The 16,142-nt window shown below is 36.3% G+C and overlaps 1 protein-coding gene across 4 annotated transcripts in view; it reads right to left on the bottom strand.

Moving 5' to 3' along the window:
- UBE2V2 (ubiquitin conjugating enzyme E2 V2) overlaps positions 1–16,142 on the bottom strand; it is a 73,121-nt gene that overhangs the window by 20,848 nt on the left and 36,131 nt on the right. The window contains exons 1-2 of one of the 4 annotated variants that reach the window (XM_007487144.3): positions 15,482–15,638; positions 5,674–5,822 (exon numbers count right to left, since the gene is read on the bottom strand). The exons of 1 other annotated variant lie outside the window; for it this stretch is intronic. In XM_007487144.3, the coding sequence (XP_007487206.1) occupies positions 5,674–5,822; positions 15,482–15,623 (291 nt within the window). In that variant the 5' untranslated portion in view covers positions 15,624–15,638. Of the gene's footprint in view, positions 1–5,673; positions 5,823–15,371; positions 15,639–16,142 lie in introns of those variants that run through there. 2 more of the 4 variants (XM_007487146.3, XM_007487147.3) reach the window with 2 other exon arrangements.

The following is a 16,142-nucleotide window of genomic DNA, read 5'->3' as shown; positions in this document are numbered from 1 at the left end:
TTCATATTCATATTGATATATGCATTCATTTTGTTTTACTAAGTTACCTATTTGCAATTAAATATATAAATGCAAGATTTATCACTACATAGTATTTCTTTAATAATTAATGGTTGCTGGTGTACCATTTAAAAAAATCATTCATGGCTTAACTATCCAGTTCAGAGATTTTCTGTGTTCTATTACCTCCTTAAGTCTTGAATTTGGGCCAATTTAACTACCTACCTGTGGATAAATCATTAGAAAAAAGTATGAGGATGGTAGAATATATGTTTTATACAATAGAGATAGAGGCAGGTATAGAATTTTTTAAAAAGGTTTCGATACACTGGAAGTAAAAAAGGATATGAAGAATAATTATTGGTAAGTCAGATAGTAAAGAGTAGACAGATCATTCAATCAATAAAGGTGAGAAACGGCCATCAAGCATAAATGTGGGTAAGAGTGAAGTGTCTTAAACAATTATATGAAATGGAGTACATCACATTTAACTTTAACATTCACTAGACATACAAGCAGTTCACAACTTATGAATGTTCCTTCGGGAACACCTACCCACTATTGTGGTTACTTATCTTCCCCTCATTCTATTATTTCTGTTCTAATCAACAAAGCTGTCTATCCTTCTACTCTTTACCCCACACACATTCCTCCTGCAATAAAGATTAATACAGCCTTTCTCTTTCTACCCTTCTTCCGTTAAAGGTGTCCTTGCCCCAACATTTTCACCATCCTTTAATCAGAATCAATTCTTTTCCAAGAACCTTAACACTAAGGCAAATTCTATATCCTTGTTCCTTCTCACTGCTCCAACCCCAAATATCTTATCTCACCAATAATGTTTGCTTCCCTCAAACTCAAGACATAAATGCTATCATGCTATCATTCCTTGCTTTCAGCTGGCTCTGGAACCCGTCCAGTCTGCTATCTCCTCCATCACCCTTCATTTCAATTTGGATAATCTGTCTTATTTCCCTGTCTCCTGTCCAACAAACCATAGGAACGTTCTGAAACAGAAATGGTAATCTGTGTGACACTATTACTTGTTGCTGCAGTGACTGGATGCTCTGGCTTGTGACTAGAGAGCAGCTGCTGGTATGGGACACTTGCTACAGGGATAGAGAGGTACTGAGAGATGCTGTCACAGGGAATGCTGCTAGATGGTGCCACAAGGGCATACTGCTACAGGGGAATGCTCTGGGGTTTGCCTACTGATCCCTACTGATGGCTGATGGATCAATCTATTTCCTAACCTCCTCCTCCCTCTTCCTCCCTCACTCCCTCCCTTAACCGCCCACTTCTGGAAGCCTTTTGGCTTCCTCCCTCCCCTGAGTGGACTATAAAATACTCTAGTTTTCTTTCTCAGGCAAGGGGTTTATTGTGATAACAGGATGGGAAAACTGAGGTAAGAGGGATGAGGGTTTCCCTAAATTGCAAGGAGAATTTAGGAGGGTTATGGAAATAATCAGTCTTGTCACAAACTATGACAGAGAGACAGAGATGAATGGAGGACAACTGTTTAAAATCTTCTTTCTTTTTCACAAAGGCACCAAGAAAAGTCTCTCCTTCAGTTTGACTTTCCTCCAACTCTTGGTCAGTCAAATCTCAGAGAGAGCAGAGGTTTCTCACTTGGTCAGAGAGCTCCCAAAACCAAGCCAGCCCCACAAGGGTCCTCAGCCAGCCTCAATTGCCAACTCCTGGGAACATTCTGTTTGAAACCTTCTTCTTGATTGACAGCCAAGTCCCCAGCCTTGGTTCTTGCGTCTTGGCTTGTCCTGAAAAACCTCTCTCTCTTCATGCCTCTACCACAAAACTTAAGACATAAATACTATCATGCTATCATTCCTTGCTTTCAGCTGGCTCTGGAACCCGTTCAGTCTGCTATCTCCTCCATCACCCTTCATTTCAATTTGGATAATCTGTCTTATTTCCCTGCCTCCTGTCCAACAAACCATAGGAACGTTCACTCACTCAGTCTCCCAAATATGGGAGTCAATCCTAGTAGTCTGAAGCTAAGAGAACTTCTTTTATCACTAAGAAAAAAAATGATAAGAATCCCAAAACTAAGGCTACAAGAAACAAAGATACAATCCTCATAGATATACTGAATATAATAATGAAAACATTGTTATAAATGGTATCTGAATTCTTAATTACATTGGTAATTGAGTATTTAATTGGTAATTAGTTAAATTATGGGTTAAACAATCTTGCACAAGGACATACAAAAAGCATTGCAGAAGCCAAAGAGTGGATCAAAGATAAAAACATAAAGGCTACCTGAAGAGCAAGAGCACCAAAACTTGCAAAAACATCCAGGAAGGAAAAGGGGAGAGTAAAAGAATGATATGAACTAACGTCTGAATTAGAAGAAGAGAACCATCTTTGTATGTCTATTATAATATGTGTGAAGTAAAATCCCAATGTGGAAAAGGGTAGAAACTCAAAAAAGTGTAGTCATATCATTTAATTTGCCTAACAAAAAGAATAAAAATTAGATTTCAACTATATACTCGTTTTTTGGTTCCCTGCCAAGTACACATTTCAAAAAATTCAACATATTTACTTGAAATAACAGCTCACATATATGTAATAATTTAAAGTTTTAAAAGATGGTAATGAGGTATTAAAAGACTGACTTTGGAACACTACTGATATAGATGTAGGCATCTAGAAGTCATTTTATAATTCTTCACAAACTTCAGAATGAGAGAAGTGCAGAGTGGGGATAAAAGACACTATGGCATATCCTTCACTTTTTTCAAATGTGATTTCCTCAATGTGGGTAACTCCCTCTCCCAAAGTGGATCACAATCCATGTTCATGAGTTGTGACCAAAAAAAAATTCATCACCTGGTGGCCAGCCTTTTGGTGATGAGCCTCTCCACACTGAGCGAGGCTGGTCCTCAGGCGACAGTCCGTCGCCGGGCCCACACTCGCAGCCTTTCCTTTCCAGTTTGGTAGAACCTGACAGAGCTTGTTCTCCATTGGCATCTTTGGTTAATTTGGTATACGTTTTGATCATAATTCAAACACTGCAGCTTTCCCTGATGCCTAAAAGAATCAAGAGCAAAATAAATGGCTTTTATCCTGATGGCAGTAAGGTTGTCGTAAGAGAGTAAGAAAATGACATGACTGGGGGAAAAAAAAGGGAAATAAATCTGGATTCTGAGGTGTCTGGATGCAAATCCTGGCTCTGCTATTTACAAGCTATATGAATAGATCTGTTTCCTCAACTGTAAAATGAGAGGATTGGACTATCTAGATAATATCTAAGGCTTCTTCCAAATCTAACTCCTCCTCCTCCTAAAGATGCTACATACTGTTAATTGATTTGAACCCACAGGAACGATAAAATACTATAACCAGTAAATTTAGAAAAAAGTAAACCACTTTAAAATTTTGCTTCTAATGGATTTAATTGTGAAAATCTTTTACATTTAACTAGCGTTAACTAGAAACGGTATTTCATACTAAATTATAAACTAAAGCAAATGCCCCAAGTCATTATTTACAACAAACACAATATACATCTAATATAAACATATAAAGAAAAGTTGATAAAGAGAGAAAAATAATAATTTTGGAGCTTATATTGTGATTTTTTAAATACCTATTGTGGAATTTTTTTAAACTGGTAACTTTTAAACATGTACAAGCACAACAAAATAAAAACTGACAAATACAATAAATTACTTTTTCCATGAAATTAGCCTTGTTATTTACCATATCTACTTAGTTTCCTTGTGAAAATTGTGTCAATAGGCAAAAATACACTTCAATAGTTTAGATAATGATTCATTTCTTTTAAGGACCTGTGATCTCACAAATGTATTCCAATCTAGATGGAAAGCTATCCATTCCCTTTTACTCCATGTGATTTTTTTTCAATGAAGCCTGAACTGGGGTCCATCTAACTTGCTTTTGACACTCACCTAGCTCTCCACTACATGCATAAACATTCAATAGAACACATGGACTGTCATCCTCCTTTACTGATTACAGATTTTTCTGTTGACTTATATCCACTCACATCTCTCCATTGCCTTTGAATGACTCAACTTTTTAACTCTGGTATTCTCTGATTCACAACCATACAATGTAATCAGAAAAAGACAGTTTTTAAATAGATGACTATTTCAGGAAGAAAAACTCTGGATCATCTTAATAAGTAACTTTCCAAAAGCATCTAGCCTGTTCTCAATTTAATTTTAAGTCCAGCTTACCCATGAATAATGTCTGAGATAGATGAGGATAAACTCAATAGATCAAACTGCATTTCACAACCTGGAAATCTTCATTCACTGTTTTTTCAAACTCAGAAGTAATCATGGATTTTCTTTTAAAGACTCTGGAGTTTTCTGGGGCTTGATAAAGTCAACACAAAATCCTCAAACAAGAGCATTATAGGACCCTCACCAATTACAGGGAATCCCTCTTCCCTCTAAATTCTATCTCAAACCACCTTCAGGACAGTGGAAAACATGAAATTAGCATTGATATTTATCATATCTATTTATTTTCCTTGTGTAAACAGGCAAAAATAACTAAAATGTACCTCAATATACTTGATAATGATTCATTACCATAAAGGACCTGTGACAAGCATAGATTTTCCTTATTTTATGCCTTGCTTGGTACAATAAGGCCTAACACAATCCCTGGTACATGGCAGAGTCTTAATAAATACCTTGTTAACCAATTGACAACAATCATGAAAGAAACATGCTGTCCTCTTGTTAGACCCTTCAAGGTCTAGGAAAGGAAGCACAGGTTAGTAGTTATAAATGGTCTTTCTTGGACATGTTTTTGATAATAATGTCTGCTATCTTCAAAGCTTTTGTTATCATATCCTCTTTGAGTACATAGAAAGTGTAGGCCAGATACTCTGGTAAAATTTGTTCTTTTTCACTGGGGACTATAATGTTAAGAATCTATATCAGGTGGTTTCACTGTCAGTGATTAGTGTGGGGGGGGGGGTTGTGGGGGGGGGGTGTGTGGGTGTGTGGGTGTGCTGAATAATTTTTTTTTTAGCTTTTTATAAGCCAGTGATTTCATCAATGTAGGAATCTCTCCAGTGAGGAATTTCTTCTATCAATGCAGAACTGTACTTCTCTGAGAGTTAAAACCTCATAGAACTGCTTGTGACATAGGGAGGTTAAATGACTCTTCAGGGTCACACAAGCTAGTACATGCAAGAAAAGGAAGTTGAACCTAAGTCTTCTAGAATTTAAGGCCAGCTTCCCTATACACTATACCACGGCCCTCTCCATACCAAAATAAGTATTAAAAAAAATTCTGAATCAATGTTGTATTTATCAAACCAAAGAGATTTTATCATAGATTTTAAAAAATAATAATAACTAACCCTCAGTGAGGGAATTCCTTGAAATGTGCTGCTTCAATCCAGGAAAAAAACTTACAAATTAAAATAAGAGTTGATAACCTTGAGAGGATATACAAGGATATACCTTTACTATGAAAAATGACTGAAATAATGGCAAAATCTTCTGATGTACCTTTTTAAAGTGCAAATGAATTTATAAGTCTAACTTAAACATAGGAAACAATTTAAAATTAGTTAAATCGTGATCATTTCTTATACTAACATTTTTTAATGAATCATTTATTAGTTAATATCAGCATCAACAGAAAAAAACTTGGGAAACTGACCCTTGGTGGCCCAATAATCATGCCTGTCCACCTTGTAAGTGTCATATCTTCATCGTCTTCAAGTCCCCAGCTAACTGTACCATCGCCTACTCCTTTTTGGCCTTCTTCAAGTTCTTCTAACAAGCGAAAATTACGTGGAACTTTAACTCCTACACAAAGGAAATGGAAATGTAAAAAAGCTCACAATTATTGAATATCCAGATACATTCCAATTTAACTTTGGTGAGGGGAACAATATTCACACCTTTTTTTAGTAATGAATGCTTAAATTCTTCACCAAGAGGAGGAGAAATTCAGAGACTATTCAGAAGTGCTACCAAAAAGGCCACATTGAATATTACTACCTCTGCATATTTTAAAATCTTCCAGCTCTATATTTTGGAATGATGTATTAATAGTACTTTGGCCCATACAATGTAGTTCTGAAAACACTATAAAGGAGATTATCATAATTGTGTTTTCCCATATGAAGAATTGTCAAGAGGATACATACATTTATGATCTAGTATGCTGTAGTGAACAAATCAGATGTATGAACAATAAATTATCAGACAAAATTTCTACAATTTAAAAAAGCAAAATTATGTTCCAGGTATTAGAAAATATGTATATTGGAATACCACCCCCATAATTTATGTACTGTGTTAAAGCATAAATGAACACTGCAGCCCTAACATATTATAAACTTTATCTAAAATGAACATGCTGACAATAAAAAATTACTAACACAATATACCTGAACTACTGAAGAGTCTTGTTTGACATTCATGACAACTTAACAAGCAAAAGTAGATATACTTTACAGAAACAAAGGTTCAGAAAGGCTGAATTATCTGGAAGTAGGCTTCACCTTATTCTTTATAGTTCCAGAATCTAGATGTTCTATCAACTGATAGAAATTATAAGGTAGATTGTAGCTCAACCAAAAAGAGGGCCTTTAGAACTGTCAAAAACTGAATTAACTACCTTTTGTGATAGTAGTTACTAAAAGTATTTTGACAAACTATAAATAAGTATTGATTATCAAAAGGGGATTATGCTAATAGATGGGCAGTTGTACAAGATCCATTTAATCCTTGAAGGTTATAATAAAAGGCACAAGATAATGAAATATGAGATGCTTTAAGACACTGCCAAATGAGTAGACCTACAGGACAAAGTACCTCACTTCTCAGCTATCCAATAGATTCACAATGGAGGGTTTTTTTTGGCTTATCATGTGTGCAGAGTGAGAAATTAGTGTTATTCTCAAGTTATTTATAGCTATTAATATCTAAAAGCTGGTGTGTGTCCTGCTCCTGCTGCCATTCCCTTTCCTCCCCCAAATCCTTATAAAAACTTTACAGCTCTGTCTGGGAATTGCCCTAGGCAGGAGTCCCAGGCATACTCTTAGATCCCAAAGTTCCAGTGACCAAATCTTAAATACCCTTTTGTCTTAGAAAACTCTCCTACTATATCTTTGTATTTGGATCATGAAGCTTCTTCCAGAGATCAAGTCCAATTGCTTAACTGATCCTCTCATCAGCCCCTCCTAGATGATCCAGATCATTTCTTTAAAATAATGATTTGCTTGGATGTATCCATTATGAAGCTAGTCTTCAATTTCTTGAAGATATTAATTAGCTTGAATGTGTTCATTGTAAAGCTATTCAACACTGTCTCCAACTATTATAAAAATGTTATAATCCCTTTTGGGACACGATTCCATCAGGATTCTCCTAGAAGAGATTTTTCTGTGAATTTTTGGGCATCAGTCAACAACTTGAAGCAGTACCCTGAAATTTCTCTGTAATTCCTGGGGAGCACCTGTCTTGAGTCAATGACTTTAGACAGTGCCCCTCTCCCCCTTCCTCCTCCCTCCAAATAAAGCATTATTTTCAAAATGACTGATTTCCCCAGCCATATTTTTAAGTAAGTGATTAAAGTAGGTGTACTTTGAAATTTTCAAGGTCCCCACACTTTCCACTCCATACACATGTAATCCTAGTAATACAGTTTAAATATATACCATTATTTCTTGAGCTATGTTTTGCAGAATCTTAGAATTCCACACAACAGTGTAAGGTATCTTCCTCCAAAAAAAAAAATTGTGCCAACACAAGTACACTGAAAACTCATTTTACTTTACTGTATTGTTCATGCAGTGTGAATATTTAGTGGATGAAAACAAACTCAGAGATTTGTTCCAAATCATGTGATAAGAAAGTTGGCTTTTTATTAGTTCCTTCATACTGTACAATAACCAGTTGTTTATCAGGTTATGCTAGAAGCATATAAATAAAATAATGTGTCCATTTTGTGTTCTGATTTTATCTTTTGTTTCTTTTTTACAAAAAATCATTTTGTGCCAATGCCCATCCAAAAGAATTAGGAACGAATTAATATAAGAAACAACATTTACTAAGCCCCCGACATAGCACTAGACAATGGAGATATAAATACAAAAACGAGACTTCCTGCCCTTGAGGAGTTTACATTTTAATGGATGAGGGGAACAGGTGCCACCTGGAAATTTTGTCACCCACTACCCAGTTCCAGATCACAGATCCAGGGCAAGGTGAGGAAAAGAACTGTGCCCACAAGTGGCATTGTAGGATAGAGGGCAGTGACTAGCCCAAGGTGGTATATATACAGAGAGGAGCAAGTTCAGAAGCAAATATCAACGGTATAGATCAAACCCCTGAAGTAGAGTGCAATCTCAGTTTCAGTTTCTAGTTCAATCTTAAGCCTTCACTGGAAAAGCCAGGGCAAAAATCCCAGATGAAAAGAAAAATCTATCCCTTTGAATCAAGAGAACTTCCTATTTAGCTCCCAGTGGATGAATTCAGCAGCTATCTACTCTTGCACAGACCAAAACCTTGTGAGAGGAGGAGTAATCATACTTCACCCTGGATCAAACTACTTTGGGAACACTAAAAGCTTGCAGGTGCCTTAGCCAGCCCTCAGTTTCTAGACTAATACTACATCCTAAAAAAGAAGTAACAAGAGATCTTCCCTCCAGCAGTATGAAGAATCTGACCTTAATATTAATATGGAAATCAGGAAACAGACTGGTTGAGCAACTGAAAAAAGAATCCCACCAAACAATAAACTTCCTGAAAACCAGAATGGACCAAATAAAAGGTAACACTTCCATGAGACAAATATTCAAACAAAGTCAACATTTAAAGTAAGAAGAAAATGTAAGGCATCTCATAGCAAAAACAACATACCTGAAAAACAGAGAAAAAAATTTAGAAATCATATGAACAGCCTAAAAGGCACAACCAAAAAAGAATCTTGTCATTATATTTCAAGAAATGTTAAAAAGAAAACTGTGCAGCTCTCTTAGAACCAGAAGATAAAATGAAACAAAGTCTCTTCAAGTCCTAAAGAAAAACTCAAAATAAAAAACTCTCAAGAACATATAACAAAATCTGAGCATCCATGTAAAAGCAAGTAAACAATGTTGGATATTACAACCAACCAAAAAGAGGAGAATTTAAGAGTAAGATATTCTGGAAGGCAAAGGATACAGGCATACAACCAAAAACAACTTACTCAGAAAAACTATGTACAATGCTACCAGGGGAGTGGGAATATGGGTGAGTAGACCTTTACTGAAATAGGGAACTTCCAAGAATTCCTGGGGAAAAAAGGTCAGAAACTTTAAACCTCAAGCGTAGAAGTTGAGAAATATAAAATGGTAAACACAAATAAATAATAAGGGATAAATTGCCTACAATCTAATATAGAGATTATTCTCATTCTAACATGTATAGATAATACATGTATCCCCTCTGAACCCTATCATAATCAAGGGACATAAAAAGAATCTAGCCGCCATTAAATAATGTTTATTGAATTAAGTGAAAATCCAATGCAAGTAATATTAAGGCTAAAAATATTTTTCATTTAGGAACTGTTTGACACTAGTCATTTTAAAAAGGGTTGTCACAAGCAGGGAAGGCTGAACTTATAAATTCAAAATGTTTTTATTTTGATCAGATGAAAATGGGAGAAAAGGGATTGGAATTGGTTAAAATCTCCCACTGCATGGAGATCCTAATGGGACCTATAGAAATTGATGAGGTCATGAAGGATAAAAGTTGTCAGTGAAAAATTCCCTACCCCCCTTATGTGAGGATTAGATTTTTAATGTTAACAATAGTTTTAAGTTAATCATAATTGTGATTCTAAGATAGGTAACTAATGATATCATAAGTGATGATATTAATAGGCTTTTTGTGATTGTTTTAGTATAAGTATTAAGGTTTTTGAATTAAGTAAATACCTGCTTTAACATAGCTAATCATTGTTAGTGACCGCAAAAATATGGGTTTCAAGACTGTGAATTGCCCAAACTATAAAGATAATTTTTAGCATCTTGATTTTATATAAAAAATAAGTGGTCACCATGGGAAAAATTCCCAAATATGAAATACCCAAGTCAGCTGGGTTTTATGGAGATTTTAATTAATATAAATGAAGGAATTAAGGAAAGGGAAAGAGACAGAGTAAGAGGAAATAGTAGGAAAAGGCTAGGGCTAAGGCCAATGGCCTAGGCCTTTTCTCTTTAAGAGAGAAACTATGTCAGTCTTTAATCACTCACCACAAGATCTTTCCAAGCAAAACTCTAGTGTTCAGAGACCCAGCAGCCTCCTCAGACTTCTGACTTCCAATTCAGCTTCCAAAGCTGAATTACCTCAAACTACCTTGAACTGGTTCAGACAGCTCCTTTTAAAGAGAAATTTCTCTTGTGTCACCTCCCCTAAATTTGCACATCTACCAATCACAGTAGACACTTTTCCTAGGATAGCCCATTCTTAGTTTTTAGTTCTCACCTTCTCTGGGTAGATTATATCTTCTGAGTACTTCACACCTCTTTGTTAAACTTGCCCCTTACAAGTTGCTTGACCTTTTAGTGATTAATTTGACCTTCATAAGTACTTAGCACCCTTTTGTATTAGATCTAAAAACAGACTTAGCTTAAGGTTTTGGCCTCACTATAAGTATGAGTTAAATACCTTCATTGTTCACTAAGGAGTTTACAACTTTATCTTCCCCTAAAGAATGCCTAAGTATGGGTGGGGTAATATAAAGTTCTCACATACATTCCTGACTAAGTACCTCCATTGTTTAAATGGGGAATAACCTTAACCATAATCTTAAGATAATGTTCCAAGGTAGAGTCTCAGAAAATTTAAGATTCACAATCCCCCCTGATGATCATTGGGAGATAATCTCCCCATTGATCATTTAACATAATCATTTTATAGTCCTAAACGCACTTCTAAGTACAGATGTATAAAACATTCAATTTTCTAAGAGGAAATTAGAGTAGTGAGGGAGGAATAGAAAAGAAAGAAAGCAAAACCAATGTTTTGCTAGGCGCATTGACAGAAAGCCAAATTAAGGGCAGTCCCTTTGGCATAAAAGTGTACATTTACAATAAATGTTCAATCAAACTTCGGTTCAATCAACCATATCCAAAGTTCATTCTTGATCTTCTTGCTGTAGTGTAGGTTTTCTGGCATCTTTCTGCAACAGTTCATTCTCTGGATTTAGGAGTTAGCAAGCTTCTTCCTTGAAGATCTTTTTCCTTGAACAAAATCAAAATCTTGGGATTTTTATAAAAATACAATCTCAAACAAAAGATCAAAAATCTTGGATTTTAAATTAAAATACAATCCCCCCTGAAGTAGGTGTTAAAAAAACATCCAGTTCAGCTCAGGATGCAATGTTGAGTTATGGGGGTGTATGAGTCAATTATCAAAAGAAGAGAAAAACACACAAAAACACAAGGAAAAAAAAATTCAAAATAGGCCCTCGTATAGGTCCAATGTAAAGTAATTTCTATCCCACAAGTTTTTAGGACAGAATGCAGTAATATTTCACTTACCCATTTGCAGCCAAGACTAAAGGAAGTTGCCATAATATAAGAAGGAAAAGAATTAGAATTCTATTTTGACAGGGAAGCGACATTCCCTCGTCCGATTTTTGACATTCTCAGGGATATAGGAAGCCAGTTATGATAGTCAATTTTTGTACTTGTATGAGTACTTCGCAAAGAGTGTAGATACAAGAAGTCCTACAACTTAACATATGTCAAGCGTCGCAACCTTGAGTCTCACATTAGTATTTTCCTGTGTGCTCTTTTTGGCACTATTCAGGTTAAGTCTGTGCTCCTTGTTTTTTATCCCTTTTTCTGGAATCATACATAAACATTCATCACAGTCCCATAACATTTTATCAATAAATGGCAGGTTCCCATAGTTTAAAGCTTTTGGGTATGCATTGATATTATAGCAAGAATATATATATTAAACTTGTATTACTACAAAAAATATTATATTAATTAAGTGTACCTTTAGTACAAGAAATGAGAAAAAATCAAATACTCTAATCAAAAAGAAAAGCAATAATAAAAATAAGGAAAAAATCAGTAATTCAATGTGTTCTCGAAAAACAGCATCCACTTGTCAATGGATTATCTTGAATGCATATAATAGGGTACAGTCAATCAGTACCAACAGAAGATGCTTTCTTCACATGTGAGCAATGAATTCAAGAGTCCTTCTCTCCAACCTTTATAGATGTTGGAGTAGTTAATTGGAATGGCCCTTCCCAGGAAAGCTGAGTTGCTCCAGTACACTTGAAATTCTTAATATACACTTTATCTCCTGGGTTCAGGTCATAAAGAGAAAAGTCTAGTGGTCCGGCTTGTACTGCAGCTCCAGATTCATGAACTTCATGTAGTTTGTGCTGTAATAACTGTATATAGGAAGCAATAGTAGTATCTCCCCCTAATAGTGATGTATATGCAGGGGAAAAAGGTTTAGCCTGTATAGGCGGATGTCCAAAAAACATCTCAAATGGTGAGATGTGTAGGTCTCCTCTAGGCCTGCTTCTAAGATAAAATAGGGCCAGAGGGAGAATTTCAGGCCATTTTAAATGTGTCTCAGTGCATAATTTTCCAATCATCTTTTTAAGTTCTTTGTTCATTCTTTCGACTTGGCCTGAGCTCTGGGGATAATATGGAACATGGAATTTGGGAGTTATCCCCAAGCAAGAATATATCTGGTTTAGGACAGAATCAGTGAAATGACTTTCTCTATCTGAATCAATACATGCTGGCAGTCCAAAGTGAGGAATAATTTCTTTTAAAAGCACCTTAGCAACAAAATCCACTGTGGCTTGGGTCACAGGAAATGCTTCCAGCCATCTGGTCAGTTGATCTACTATGACTAGACAAAATTTATAAAGTCCAGCCTTTGGCATTGTTATGAAATCTATCTGTAGATGTTCAAAAGGTATGTAAGCCAGAGGACGTCCACCAAAAGCTTTCCCACGAAATGCATATTGGTTATTGGTTAGATGCTGTAAACCTTAAAATTTCTTAGACTTATAAATGTTGGAAATTTCACCATTGGGAAATTTCCCTGTCACAATGCTTGGCAGGTAGAGCAGGCTGAACATACTTTAGAGGCTACAGTAGTTATACCAGGGGCTATCCATACTCTCTTAACAGAGTCCACAATGCCCTGGGTACCAAAGTGACCATTTTTATGAATAGATTGGCAAATTTGGTGATAGAAACTTATAGGGACCAAGGGTTTTCCTTCAGATGACACCCATACTCCATTAATCTGTTTTGCTTTGAATTTTTGTTTCCATTTTTCCACTTCCTTTTCATTATAGGAAAGTGATAAATTTAAATCATCAGTGGTTGTTAATGTTAAAATTAATTCAAGTCCTTTCATCACCTCATGCCTGGATTATTGCAATAGCCTGCTGGTAAGTCTGCCTGCCTCAAATCTCTTTCTGACTCCAAACCATCTTTCATGTGGCTGCTCAAGTGATTTCACCTAGGCCCTATATTCAATAAACTGTAGTGGCTTCCTCTTATCACCAGGAACAAATACAAAATATTCTGTTTGGCATTCAAATCCCTTCAAAACCTATCCCCTCCCTTTCCTGCCTTTCCAGTCTCAATATATTCTCCTACCAAACACACTCTTCAATACAGTGACACTGGATTTTTCCTGGATGATCCATTAACAAAATACCCTATCTCTCAGCTCTAAGTATTTTCTCTGGCTGTTCCTAATGCCTGGAACACTTCCCCTTTTCCACTCTTTAACTACCAACCTCCCTCACTTTCTTTAATCCCAACTAAAACCCCAAATTCTACAGGCAGTTTTCCCCAATCTCTCAAGTCCAGTGCCTTCCTTCTGCTAATTATTTCTTATTTATCCTATGTATACAGACAATTCTTCCACAGATATCTACATTTTATGTAATGTGAATTTGCTCCTACTCTTGGTCTATATAACAAAAGCATACATAAAAATATACCTTTACACAAGTCATAAAATATATTAAAATGCAGACAATAAATACTATTTAATTTTAATAAAGAGAATTATGAAATGAGAGGTAAAGTTACTGATAGTCTATACAGTAAAAGTTAACACAGGTATGCAGTATTGTGAAGATGATATTAACTCTCCCCCTTATCTACTTTTAAATTTAATCAACCAAAGCAAAGACATCCCTATTTAACCATAAATAGGGGAGGTTCACAAACCACTTACTAAAGTGGTTTACACCTACAGGAGCAACTGACTGGCCCCTGGGTAGTGCTAAGCAAATTAAAAGATTGCAATTGATCCCTGTAAAGGACAGGAAGTGACATGAGAAAAGGATTAAAAAAGACCTGAACTTCCTGTCCAAAGACACTTTCTCCTTTGGACTTCACCTTGGAGGAGCTCTAGCTTGGGCCTTAGGCTTGGACTGGGATTCTGATTCTTGGACTGCTTCTAGTAAGACTGCTCTTAGATCTTCTGGTGAGTGAAAAAAGCTGACCCTCCTTTCTTGGCTTCTGGAGATATTAGCACCCGGAGAGGCCTCTCTCAGAGGATGCTGTGTGGGTGAAATCATTGCTTCATTCACCACTGGGCCCTCCAGCTGGAGTTCCTGGAGCCCTGATGGAGTGGAGTCAGGCGCCAGAGCAAATATCTAGTGTGTTAAGTTAGATGTTTTCTTTACCTCCTTTCACATTTCTCTATTTTCACTCTCTCCACCTCTTTGTAAATAAAGCTGCAAAAGTCATTCTGACTTGAGCTGTAAAATAGGTGAGTATGATGGATAGATGGGTTTGCAGTATTGATGGTTTCACTGTTTAGTATATTACTCAACACCTAGGTACAAGAAGCAGCTTACAAGGTTAAACACTTTCTGACTTGTTGTTAAACAGTAAATTTATTTATAATAAGGTAAAGAGGAAAGGAGGACCAGGGAAAAGGTGTCCCTAAACTTAATAATCTTTGTTTCTCCACCCAAAACCCACTATGGGTCCTCATGGACCATCTTCATAGATCTATAGGCTACATTATTCCTACTGTGTCTCACTCTACCAAATAAACTAACTGACCCTGATCTACTGGTCCAAAATTAGTTATAGACTAGTAAACAGTTTATCAGGATGGGATAGCTAGAATGGTGATATAGGCCAGAGGCCCAAAGCCAAGATGGCTGGCCTTTTGTCAATGGCAATTTACTAGGCCTTGGCAGCTTCTATGTATATACATATACACTGACAGACAGATACACAGACACAGACACAGACACACACACACACACACACACACACACACACACACACACACACACACACACACATACATCAGGATCTCACAGAAAATACAGAAACTCACAGGATCATGGGAGATGGTAAATGGAGACAGGGATAGAAGTGATCTCGGGAATCTCTGGATGACAGGAAATATAGGAACCTCCGGGATTCAGCAGGGAAAGGTCAAGTTACCTCCTTTATGCAAAGACAAAATGGCCACAGGAAATAATCTCTCTGCTCTCCTTGGTGTACAGGAACAATGGACATCCAGTTCCTTCAAGTTCTGTTTTATCCCTTCCCCAGATTCTAGAACTCCTCTTTCAGTTAAGTGCATGCGAGTAGACCCTCCTACAAACCTTTGCTTTTTACTTATGCACAGTCCTGTTTAATCAAAGTTTTGCTTTCCTTCATTTTCTCCCTTACAGCTGTATTAATTTTTTAAAATCACTGACCATATTTTCTTATATTTATTCCAACCCTTAAATTGAATTCCTTACATTTTATTGCTCCTTCTGCATTAAATGCACCTAGTCTCTATCACTGGTGGTTGGGGGAAATCAATCTTGAAGCAACCAAAATATGTTTGGACAAGCCCCTCCCCCCCATCTAACTATAGCAAGCAATATAATCCTCAACTAGACTTTAAACTTTAAAAGTATTTGGATTTGGATCCACTTTTCAATGGGGGGGGGGGGCCCACTCATAATGTAATGTTTCTGCCAACTGTGACTGTCAATCTTTTTGGTTCAACTTCAGATCCAAAGTTTTCCTTTCTTCTTCTTCAATCTTTGCAGCTAGAAGCACAATCAGATCCTCATTTGACATTCTTTTCCATGAGAATCAATTCCATATC

The sequence above is a fragment of the Monodelphis domestica genome, chromosome 3 (genome assembly GCF_027887165.1).
Source record: "Monodelphis domestica isolate mMonDom1 chromosome 3, mMonDom1.pri, whole genome shotgun sequence".
Classification (NCBI taxonomy): Eukaryota; Metazoa; Chordata; class Mammalia; order Didelphimorphia; family Didelphidae; genus Monodelphis; species Monodelphis domestica.
This window is presented reverse-complemented; position numbering and strand designations above follow the sequence as displayed.